This window comes from Equus caballus, chromosome 6 (genome assembly GCF_041296265.1).
Source record: "Equus caballus isolate H_3958 breed thoroughbred chromosome 6, TB-T2T, whole genome shotgun sequence".
Lineage (NCBI taxonomy): Eukaryota > Metazoa > Chordata > Mammalia > Perissodactyla > Equidae > Equus > Equus caballus.
In genome coordinates, this window is record NC_091689.1 from 60,785,669 (window position 1) to 60,797,793 (window position 12,125).

The 12,125-nt window shown below is 39.4% G+C and overlaps 1 protein-coding gene across 1 annotated transcript in view; it reads right to left on the minus strand.

The window, feature by feature from the left end:
- GYS2 (glycogen synthase 2) overlaps positions 1 to 12,125 on the minus strand; it is a 60,747-nt gene that overhangs the window by 26,865 nt on the left and 21,757 nt on the right. The window contains exons 3-5 of the mRNA XM_001502186.6: positions 11,764 to 11,955; positions 9,335 to 9,517; positions 4,620 to 4,764 (exon numbers count right to left, since the gene is read on the minus strand). Of these exons, the coding sequence (XP_001502236.2) occupies positions 4,620 to 4,764; positions 9,335 to 9,517; positions 11,764 to 11,955 (520 nt within the window). The remainder of the gene's footprint in view (positions 1 to 4,619; positions 4,765 to 9,334; positions 9,518 to 11,763; positions 11,956 to 12,125) is intronic.

Here is a 12,125-nt window from a genome sequence, read left to right on the forward strand (position 1 = left end):
GCAAAAACTGAAAATGCAGGAAATTCATCGTTGGTAAGAATGTAAGATCTTTCCACCAAAAAGGAATTGGATGCTGCCTCGGTTGTCACCATATGTTGTCATCACAGAGCCCTGTTGTATCATCAAATTTTGGAACTGGCACAATACGTACAACTCACTAGAGGCATGTAACTGGCTTGAGGACTACTTGGTCACATTTGTCCTTGAATTTTTTTTCCTTTGGTAGAGCTCATGTTCTACTTCTAAGCTGGAAGTGTACTGGTGCAAAGAGCAAATCAAAAAGGAATGACGTTGTTGCTTCTTTGTACCTTTCTAGTTTCTCAGAGGTCACCCTGGGAAATCTGTGGATGGTTTCTTGTCCTGAGTTTACTTTCCTGGTTTGAGAGCCATTGGAATTCCTTACCCAGAGGCATTGGCATCATTCTTTGCCGTAATAAGTAGAAATGACTTTGAGAAGGGGCACTTCAGAAAATCGCTTCCAGTGCCATCACTTATGTGATCACTCACTGTAATCATGAAGAAGGAATGTGATTCTAACAACCTTGGCCAATGACCACCTGAAAAAGTGAAGCTTATTATATCATAACTGAACATACCCTACCTATCTTGTGCCTATGGTAATATATAGACGCACTTTCAAAACATTCTACAGAATTTTGAACCATTTTACTGAACATTCTGAATGCAGGAGACACTCCTGGGATTCATTGTCACATGAATAATTCACATCATCTCACATCATGTAAAGTGGGCTGCTCAAAATTTCCTAAACTTCATTTAATAGATTCTGAAAGTCAAGATGAATCTTCTTGCAAACCCTCTCTCTGCATCCCAGCCTCTATACATTGGAAGTGGGTATGGATCAGTGCTTAGTGTGTCTGAAAAAATGGCCAGGAGCACTGGATTCTGGTGACCTTTCTGGAAAAACCCTATGAAACCACTCATTGGCTATTTTGTTTTGTTGACATTATAATGTCAAACTTAGTGTCATTTATGTGACGTTTCTCTAAGATGACACCACAAACCCTATATTTTCTAAGAAATATGCAAATTGTGAAGTTTGGACAGATGGTACAGTTCTGCAACCAAATCAAAATATTCTTTTTTTTTTTTTTTAAAGATTGGCACCCGAGCTAACAAATGTTGCCAATCGTCTTTTTTTTTTTTTTTTTTTTAATTCTTTCTCCCCAAAGCTCCCTGGAACATAGTTGTATATTTTAGTTGTGGATCCTTCTAGCTGTGGCATGTGGGACGCCACCTCAGCATGGCCTGACAAGTGGTGCCATGTCCGCACCCAGGATCTGAACCGGTGAAACCCTGGGCCACCAATGCGTAGCGAGCAAACTTAACCACTCCGCCACCGGGCAGGCCCCCAAATCAAAATATTCTTACAAGGACGTTGATTCTCTTGTAAAATTTACATCTCTGAGCAAAATCAGATGGTTCTGAATAGAATTGTAACTTCAACTTTTCACAAATCCCAATGACCAAACTTTAGTGAAAGGATGACAATGGTTGCTTTTATAGTAAATGTGTGAATGCATAAGCTGCTGGGGGATTGGTGTTCTTCAGTGGGGAATATTTTGTTTGGCAGTATTTTGCTTCAACATAGAATAAAAACTTATGAGAATATTATCCATAAAGACGATCATTTTGATGTACATTATTTTCAAGTTTCAAAGTTTTTTGTCATTAGGGCTGTGGGGTCAATTCTGACACCTAGCAACCCTGCATATAGACAGCAGAGCAAAACCTTGGCCGGTCTTTTTCGCCATGCTCTCACCTCCTGGCGCTATGTCAGACAATGCTCTGCTCTGTTGATGGGTTTTTGTGGGCCAGTTTTTCTCAGAAGTAGGTGGTCGGGTCCTTCTTCCTAGTCTGTCTCTGTCTGGAAGCTCTGCTGAAACCTGTCCACCCTGGGTGACCCTGGTGGTATTTGAAATACTGATGGCAGACCTTTCAGCTTCACAGCAACACACAGCCACCCCGGTATGACAACCAACAGACGAGTGGTGTGGCTCCCCAACCAGGAAATGAACCTGGGCCCTGGTAGTGGTGAGAACACTGAGACTTAACCACCAGACCTCCAGGCTGGCTACGTTTCAAAGGAGATGAATTCAATCCCATCTTTGTAATTAGTGAATTTATAACATTGCCTTCTCTCCAGCATTTGAAACAAAATATCATCTTTTCAATGTCAGAAATAAATTTGAGTTGAATTTGTGGTCAAAGCAAAGAAGTAATAAATAGTCCTTTGCCAATTAGTATCTATAGTAATATTGTTAAAAATATCTGGTCCCAGGCAAACTTTTGACTCAGCTAACATTTCCTCTTGCTCTGGAGCTGTGCCCTGAGCATTGTAGCTGTGGTCATACTTTTAATTGGGGAAGATTTCAAGAAAAACTAGAAAATACCAACTCACGGTTATGCTATATGACGTTTTTCCCCCAGAATTCTCTTGGAAAAAAATTTGTGTTTAATGATCTCCTAAAAGTCCATTGATCTTTGTGAGCACAAAACATCAGATTTCACAATTTCAATCAGAGCCAGCACATGATTCCATCATAGTCAGAAGTGGAGCAGAGTGCAGTGTCTGGAGCTCTAGTAGAACTTCCAGGTGAAGTTAGCTTGTGGGTAGTCAGAAATGGAGAGAAAAGCTTGGGCAAATCTAGACAGTGATCCATACAAAAGAATAATCATTGACATTATCTGAACCTTTACAATGGACCAGGCACTGATCTGAGTTTTTCCTCTGCATTAACTCACGTAATCATTGTAACAATTCTAGACAAGAGATAATATTATGCAGATGTGGCACAGAAAGCTTAAGTAACTTTCACAGTGTTGCATAGCTAGTAACATATATTCAACACAAAATAATTTTCTCTATTGAATTCAGGCAGTTTGGCACAAAACTCACAGTTTTCACCACTATCTTGCAGCTCCCTAAGAAAACAAGAATTTAAGAAAATAGGATGTAGAGAAAGCAGGATCAAGATACAATGGTGGAGAATGCCTGCTTTTAAAAGACAGAAGAAAGTAGAAATACTGTTACAGACACTAGACAATAACCATATTGGAGAAAACTTAGAATGTGCAGTGTCATGAAAAGTAAGCAAAGATAGAGGTACGTATCACCTTTAAATGCTAAAGAATCTCAAGGAACATTAAAAAATAAAAGAAATCTGAATTTGATAATTTTTGGAAAACCAATTTCAGGCCAAGTGTTGGAGGTTGGAAGTCAGAGTGGAAGGGGCTGTGAGGAAGTGGAAGAAGCAACTCTTCTGACATATTTGGCAGCAGGAGGAAGGGTGAGATTGTGAAGACATTTGACAGGTAGCAGCCTCAAGGGAAATTTTTATCATAGAATAGGAAAAAACAAAGCATTTTTGTAAACACAGAAAAGGATACTGTAGACAGGGAAGAAAAAAAGGATCCAAGAAAGAAATGATCATATTGATGGAGTAAACTCCTAGAAGAGGCATGAGAATGAGACTCCAAGTGAATCCAAGAGACTCCTTGGAAAGAGGAAAGAATAGCATGGGGTCTTCAGTCTGCAGCTATTCACATGACTTCAATTCTTTTTTTTTTTTTTTCAATTATCTAGCAACTTGTAACACTTTCTCTAGATGTTTAACTTGTATCGGAAAGAAAGACAGCTGGAGACAAGGCCACAGGAATTAAGCAGGGAGGATATATTAATTAGGACTGTTTGGTTGCAAGTAACAGAAACCTACTAACACTAGCTTAAGTACAATAATGAGGAACTTATTAATAGGATGCTGGAGTATCTCATGGCAAAGATTTAGCTGGGCCTCAGGAATTCGTTTAAGCCATGGTCTAAATCACTGTGGAAAATCGAAAAATCCCTCTCTCAGTCTGTTTCTGCTTCTTATTGTACTTCACAGTAGTTTCACCTTCTTTGCCTCCCATGAAACATAATAGAAAAATGGACACTGCCTAAGCTTCAAGGCTGACATTTGCATTATACAAGAGTGCATTCGAACAGTCTAATCTGTTTAGACTTCTCCCTATGGGAGCCTCCTGATTGGCCCAGCTTATGTCAGGTGTCTACCTCTGGACCAATCAGCTGTGGCCAGGTGATGGGATCATGTTTTATGAACATGTCTCTTGGCATTGCAACCTCTGGATTGATCTGAGGATAGTTCCAGAAAAACATGTGAGAAGCTCTGGGGAGAAGTAAAACAACAGGTTTCTACTAAACAGGACCAATGAGGCAATGGCACAAGATGGAAGACTGGGATAGCCTCACACAAATTTCTGATATTTTCTTGACTTTCTTTCAAAATGGAAAAGTCAGCTCAGCTTACTTACATGCACAAGTCATGATGACAGCCCAGTTCAGACCTGGGGGGTTTCACGCATAGTCCATTTATTTAAGAAGCGCAGAGTGAGCACTACTATGTTCCAAATATAGCTTAGTGTTGATTTTACTGCAAAGCCACTAAAATTGTGAATTAAAATCTGTGTAAAGATTTGGGTGGTAATAGTGAAAGTAATTTTTCCTCTATTATTTTATGCATTTCTGTTTTAGAATTCTCATGCCCTGATGTCATTTGGAACTGAAAGATCAGGACAAACTCAGGGGGCATAGTTACCTGGCTTCCTCTTCAGCATGTGTTCTGCCTCTATTGCTGTTATCTCAGACACCGTGGTGAAGACGTGAGCACAGTGGACAGCAGCTCGCTCCATGCAGTACCGGTGGTAAATCTGCCTTTCCCCGGCCTCTTTGTCTATGTTAAACTGTCATAACAAAACAAAATACACACACGTACATTTGCTTACACTGATCCTTCTACACAAGCAAAACGAAATCACATATTTCTCATATCGATTTCCTCAAGGCTGTGTGAAATTTTATGACCACAAAAAAGGTAATGATAAATTCGTATTAAACCCATTGTTAAAATACATAGCTACTTATGCTTTAAAAAATGTTAACTTCATTTCTGCTTCTAAACTGCTATTTAACCCCCTAAGTAAATATTTCCACTTTTCTATAATTGCATAGAATTCCTGACCTTGGGGGATTTTAATTATACTTTTACTTATCCTACGTTTTATCAATATTGGACTAGTTCCTTTCCCCATGGTCCTTATTGTACTTTTTCCATAAACAATGAAACAAAGCTGACATTAAGCTTGATCCTGAAAGGAAGGAGAGTTATGACCATCCTTAATTCACTGAAAGGGAACGTAACAAAGAAAAAGCGAATGCTTTTCCATGGTTATATAGCTCTTACCGCTGAATAATTTCAAGGAACGTACAGTTACTTTAATTAGACAGTGGGTTAGATAGTGCAATCATCTATTATCCTGGGCATCTTAATTTAAAACGAAAACAAGCCAAATCCCCAACAATTGTTTAAATAGTTGGCAACGGTTGTGGGGTTTGCCATTTTGCTTAGTTACTGAATGTTATGTCTCATATAGCTGCATACGAAACAAGCAGCGTCTAAGAGAAAAAAGAAGATAAAGTTTCTGGCAATATGTTAGCAGGTCTGACTCCAAGCTTGTTCTCTCACCTGCTTTTATATCAATTAGACTCTTAACTAGATCAACAAGTCAGTCTCAATAACTACTGCATCATATAGAGGAAAATACTCAAAAAGACTCATTAGATGATTCTAGAGATTAGAACTAGGAAATTGCTGGATTGTTCTTCCATGACTGTAATATTTGCAACCATCTCTCTGCAAATGTTTGAATCGGGGCTCTATCTGGCATCCTTGGATCAGCAAAAGTTTTTTTAAAATTGGCCCTGGGCTAACATCTCTTGCCAACCTTCTTTTCTTCTTCTTCTTCTCCCCAAAGCCCCCCAGAATGTAGTTGTACATTCTAGTCCTAGGTCCTCCTAGTTGTGGCATCCCACGTAGCGTGGCTTGATGAGAGGTGCTAGGTCCGTGCCCAGGATCTGAGCCAGCAAAACCCTGGGCCCCGGAAGCACAGCGTGTGACCTTAACCACTTGGCCACAGGGCCGGCCCCAGCAGAAGTTTTTTAAAAAGTTCTATATGGCTGGTCTCTTTCATTCAACCAAACCTCTCATTTAGCAACATTTGTTGAGTGATTTCTGTGCTTCTGTTACCTTCAAAGAGCTTATAAATTAGTGAGAAAACAGGTAAAAATCTGACAGAAATGAGTGAGTGCCTGAGTAAGGTATAGTATCAGAGGGAAGGATAGGAAAAAGAATCTCATAGTACTATATAAGCGTTCACATTGTCAGTATCATTTCTAGAATGTAAGATTTTCAAGGGCAAGGACCATGATTTCTTCATCTTTATATCTCCAAGTTGATTGGATGAATAAAATGTTATTTAGATTCAGACGTGAAAGTTTAATTTTGGGAAAAGTTATTTTGGGCTGAAAAATTAGCTGCCCTAAAGAACAAGCATACACAGTCATACAGTCACAAGAATATACATCTTCTGTGCAGAAAATAGCAGGACGTTTGATGTGACTGTAGCATTAGATGCAGAATGTACGAGATACAATAGGGCGACAACCTGGTAGGATATAATAGGGCCAGATCCCAGAAGCCCCTGAATTTAACATTTAGACATTTAGAGATGGGAAGATAGCTTTTCTAAGTGAGTTAAGCAAGTACACAAAGATACAGAGGGAGGTCAGCAGAGGCCTGGCGATCCCGTGACAGGGCTTCATGAAGACAGGTAGGTGTACATTCTTCTATCTTTTTCTGGTCCCCTTGGGGTCCCTTATCTTTTAGGTCTGTGATATGCATGGCCACATCTGTGGCTTTACAGCAACCTTATCTGTTTACACATGTTGTCCGTCTTTCCCTGTATTTATGATAGTATGTAAAAATCTCTGTCTGATAATTCCACCATCTAGGACATATCTGGACCTGGTTCTTTTGATGATGGGTCTTACTTCCCTAAGTTTTCATGTATCTCATAACTTTTTGTTGAATTCTGGATAATGTGTATACAAGAAAGGGAATGAGGTAAAGGACACATCAACCAGTAAAAACCAGTCCAGCAGCAGAGGAGGATGACCCTATAACTGAAGTTGAACAGCTCAAAACTTGGTCAGAGGAAAGAGTTAAAATCCATCAAATAATTATGTATGACTTCTTTCACCATTTCCTAATCCAAAAAAGCACGGTCCTCACATTTCCATCAAGGAAGTTCTGTTGCTAGCAAGAAAAGAGAGGCCAAAACATAAGAAGACTTTTTTTTTTTTTTTAAAAAGCATTAGTTATCTACCTATTACATTGGAGGGGAAAATTGACCAATACGCGGACCGATAAGAATGAATTTAGAAACATCCTCTTGCAGCGTCTCAGAAAATTCATATGCTATCTAAAAATGGTTAAAATGCTATTTTAGCTAATAAATTCAACTAAAAACTTAAACTGACTTCAAGGTCCTTGTGAGTCAGCTATTAACAAAAAATGTCTTCAGCTAGTAATTATTATTTGAGTAAAATAATTCTCATCTTTCTTCTTTCACAAAAGTTGAATACTTTTATTCCTGTTCTCATTTTCCCCCCATGTTTATTTGTCTGAGTCAGAACTTAGTGAAACAGATCTTGGGTCCTACATCAAAAGACTAAGTTATGACTCATTTCTTATGTTGCACTTTTAAAAACTTTTCTTGTAGATAATTTGGTATTTTTAAGGTATCACCCAGATTCTAAACCTAGTGTGAGCATGGGGAGTCCGCTGTGAAAAATGACTATGGGAGCTTTTTCTATGAGAAATAATTATGAATTTAACTCAAAATCTGGTCCTTGACTATTTGTTACTAGTCACTCTCCTGGCAAACATTTTACTAGAATGAGGGGCTGGGGTCTAAGCTTACATACTTCAACCAGTGAGGGGCTTCAAGCTGGCGAGATAGATAATAGTATTTGAAGACAGCATGATATAAATACTGACCCTTTGATCAAAAAGATGTGGTTGTAATATATAACTATATACTACACTGCATTTGTTCCTTAAAAACAACTAATAATATCTGGTGTGTATATATGAATATGATGTAATAATATCTGATGTATTTTATTAGTTGTTTTTATTAATTTTTACTATATAATGTTCTTAAGTATTCTGAAGTTAAATATTTGATAAGCCTCTCTAATATTTCCTCTTTCACAAAAATCAAAGTCTGCTCTTCTCCAAGAAACACCGTCATAGAGCTTATCACAGATCGCTGGTTTGCCCTTATTAGTCTACCATTATCATATGCCGTCAGGAAATTTCCCTGACTTCCTGACTTTCTGAATTCCTTCGTGACTTTATTTTAAATATACATCTTATCTGTACAATATGACCTTTAGGTTAGGCTGACCTTTTTACAGGAAAATTCTCATTAGGACCATTCATTGTTTTGCAAATGTTCAAGTTTGTCAGAGAAACATTTCCGGCACTCAAAGTGTCTTTGAGATGGAAGTATAACTTTCCATTCCCATTATCTGAGTATTTTTCGTCTATTATACACACACCCATTCTGTTTCATAGAATCTTAGCACTGTTTTGAACTGGGGACGTCTTTAGAAATCAACTTTTGAATTTTCCTGATAGAAACAGAACCCTAAAATGCTAAATTGATTTGATTGGCAATATAGATAACGTCTGCAAAACTCCTGACTTTATAGCACTCAAATGCTTTGTTAATATTATTGACATGATGATTAAAAGACATACTTTAATTAACCTGATTTAACTGATGGAAAATAGAAGAAAGAAATCAAAACTGAATGACTTTGGGTCATAGAATCAAGCAGTCTCCTAAGATGAGCAAACACAGCTGTTTGGTGACCAAGGACCCACATCTCTGTTTTTCATAACTTCTGCCTTGGCTGACCCCCACAAAAACTCCACCTGCACATTGCAGAGCTTCGGGAGAAATCTGATCATTTGGCAGATAGATGAAGTAAGGCTCATAGTGCAAGTTGTATGCCTAGAATTCCTGTTCTCTACCTGCTACTCAGAGCTGTGAGTGGATCCAGTGTCCTCACAGCATTTCCCAAGCTTCAGTGTAGACAGGAGCCCAACCGTGCGTCCACAGTGTCTTACTCCCATCATGCCCCTTTGGATCTTGGATCTATTGTTCCAAAGAGGACAGATACCTGGCCTCTCACCAGTACACTCTACTGCACTCTGAACAAAGTCAAACTGAATGAGCTCTCTGTTACCCAGGGGAGGCTTTGTCATGAATGTTGACTAGTTAAAAGGGCATTTCTGCCAGCTGGCTGGCAAATGAAATGTAAAGATCAATCAATACTTGTCATCCTTCAGCTTCAAGGATGTGAAAGAAACATGGTGAGGGGGCAGGAGGGAGGCCTATTTACCTGATCAAGATGATTGTAGAAATCAATGTTCGCTGCACAGAGATACCTCCCAAGCAGCGTGGCGTGGGTGGTAAATATCGTAGCGATCGGCAGTTTCCGGGCTCGAGAAAGGATCAGTCCAGTTCCGGCCTGCCATTCGTGGAACTGGGCAATGACGTGTTTCCCATCTGCATGATCTGTCACCTACAGCAGAAAAGGAGATTTAGAAAAGCTGGGGAAGCCCGATCTTGCTCCTGGCCCACAGCATCAGGAAATTTATCGTGCCTGTAAGTTTTAGCACAATTTAAAGAGATCTAAATATGAAGCACGCAGATTTAGTATTTTATAGAATTTAGAGGCACGTTCATAAAGCCCATATATTTTTATGGCATAATTCTCCTCTGAGTGATGGATCAGATTTACTGTATCCACAGAGGGGCCTCATAGAATAAATGCACGGTAGGTATTCATAAATATTCACTGGATGGATGAATGAATGACAGCAAGAATAATATCCTTGAAGATATCACTGAGCAGCTGAATCAATTGGGATTACCCACTTACGAGCTTCTTTTTAAATAAGCAATAAATGACTTCATGTTTTAAGTCAGTCTTATTTGCGTTTTTCTGTCCTTTGAAACCAAAAACATTTAAATTGTTATATTGTTTTTTAAGAATACGGAATTGGGGAGAAAGAGGCTAATACCTTGCTTAGAATCAAATTGTGAGTTAGTCACACACTGAGGACCCAGGTCCAATTCCAGGTCTGGTTTTAAAACCAGACAGAGCATCGATCTCTTTGTCTTAAAGTTACCTTGTTTCACTCTTACTAAAAATTAATATTTATATTTCACTCCCCTTATGACTGTCCATTTCCTTAAGGGGGAGTAGCATTGCTAATGCAAAACACCTGAGTTCCAGAAGCCTGTGTGGAGACGGGTAAGTCTGGAGAGTTCACCTAAGATGGCTGTTCTCGACTTAGCATACATCAGAATCACCTGGAAGGCTTGTTAGGCACTGATGTCTGGGTCCTATTTCCAGGTAATCCAACAGTTCTGGGCTGGTGGCAAGAATCTGCATTTCTTACAAGTTTCCAGGTGGTGGTCCATGAAAATATTCTTTGAGAAGCACTCAAATGCTAAGACCTTTGTATTTTAAAGTACGTGCCCTTCAAAAAGTTCCTCACAGCCATTAACAGTTGCACAGATCAGCGGCAGCAGAGGTGACAACAGAAACAGGGTTTACAGCAGCTTTGGATTTTTTTCAATGTCTTTATTTATTTCAACCAAAGGAAATCTCTATTTCTGGAACTGCTTTATTTTAGAGAAAATTGGAGCTCTCACTTTCTTTCTTCTCTGCCCTCTATTTCCCTTTAACTGAAAGGATGACAGCGGACACAGACACACACACACACACACAGACACACACACATCCTTGGAGGCTGGCTTCAGCCTGGAGGCGGTGGCTCAGGGAGGCAGTTTGCAGAGGAAGAGTTGGTTCCACCAACTGATGCTAAAACAAGACTGTATATCTGTCACTAGGCCAGATCTGCCACCACCTCACCCTTCTCCTTTTCTGTCACCAACACAAGCAAGTGGATGGCCCCTCCACCGTCCCCTTTACTATGGCTATTGGAATATGACTTCATCTGTAAGAGACACTGGCCAAGGGGAACACACTCCCAACATGCGGTTCTGTGATTCGTCCTTAGACCACCCCCCCCACTTTGCTGGAGATGCTCTTCCTTCACCATCTGATTTTTAGGTTAGGCATCACCATCTTGAGGTAACGCAAGGAATGTGAAGTCCTACTGCCAATCTTTGAGGACTTTAAGAGAGGGCAGACTCGGCTCATTTAACAAAGACTAGGTTTTAATGCTCTTATTTCCCATTTTTTACATCTCTGGGATATTTCACTGCTATATAGACTCCTTAGCAACTGCTGGGATCACTTCAGCAGTGAACAAATGATGAAAATATCGAAAATCCACTGCAGTTGCACAAGTACTCGTGCATAACCAATGGCAAATATTTCAAGCTATTTTCTACTCTTATGATTCCAGAATGCGTGTACATAGTGCATGATGTATACTATCTATTTTTTCCTTGCACATGTACTGAATATGTATGTAAAACACACAACTGAGTTTTCTATAGAACACCCAATTATATTGCCTGCTAAATAGATGATCATTCACCATGATCATCACATCATTCTATTTAAACTTGACATGAGGTAAATACTAATAAGTATTGTTATTACCCTGTTCCAAAGGTTGGTATTTAGTCTGAGGAATACTGAAAATTTTCTCAGATTCCTTTGAAATGTAATAGGATAATCAATAATGGCATCATCTCAAAATTGACTTAATCCAAAGATCATGGGATCATTGCTGGCACAGAACACAATTGTGCTGCTCCTCTGTTGTATGACCATACAGGAAACTGTACCTCTTTTAAGAACCAAGCAGTTAAAGATCCAAATATCAACATATCATTGGCTTCGCGGTCGTCATAAGGGATGCCGACGCTGCACGCTTCCCAAAGGTCACCCTTCCACCTGTCCAGATTCCAAGCCGAAAAGCCTATGTCGAAGAGCACCACATAAGGACTCCCTTCTATCAGCCATCTTCCAAAGCGCACCTGCCATGTAAAGAACACGTGGCCATGGAATAATACCAGGTAACGCAGGGGAGGAAAATGTATCTGTGCTTAGAGGATATAAGCTTTATTTAGAACTCAACAGCAGATTATGCAAGTATATAGGAAACCATAGCAATAACACAAAGCATCTGATGTTTGAGCCTGAAGGT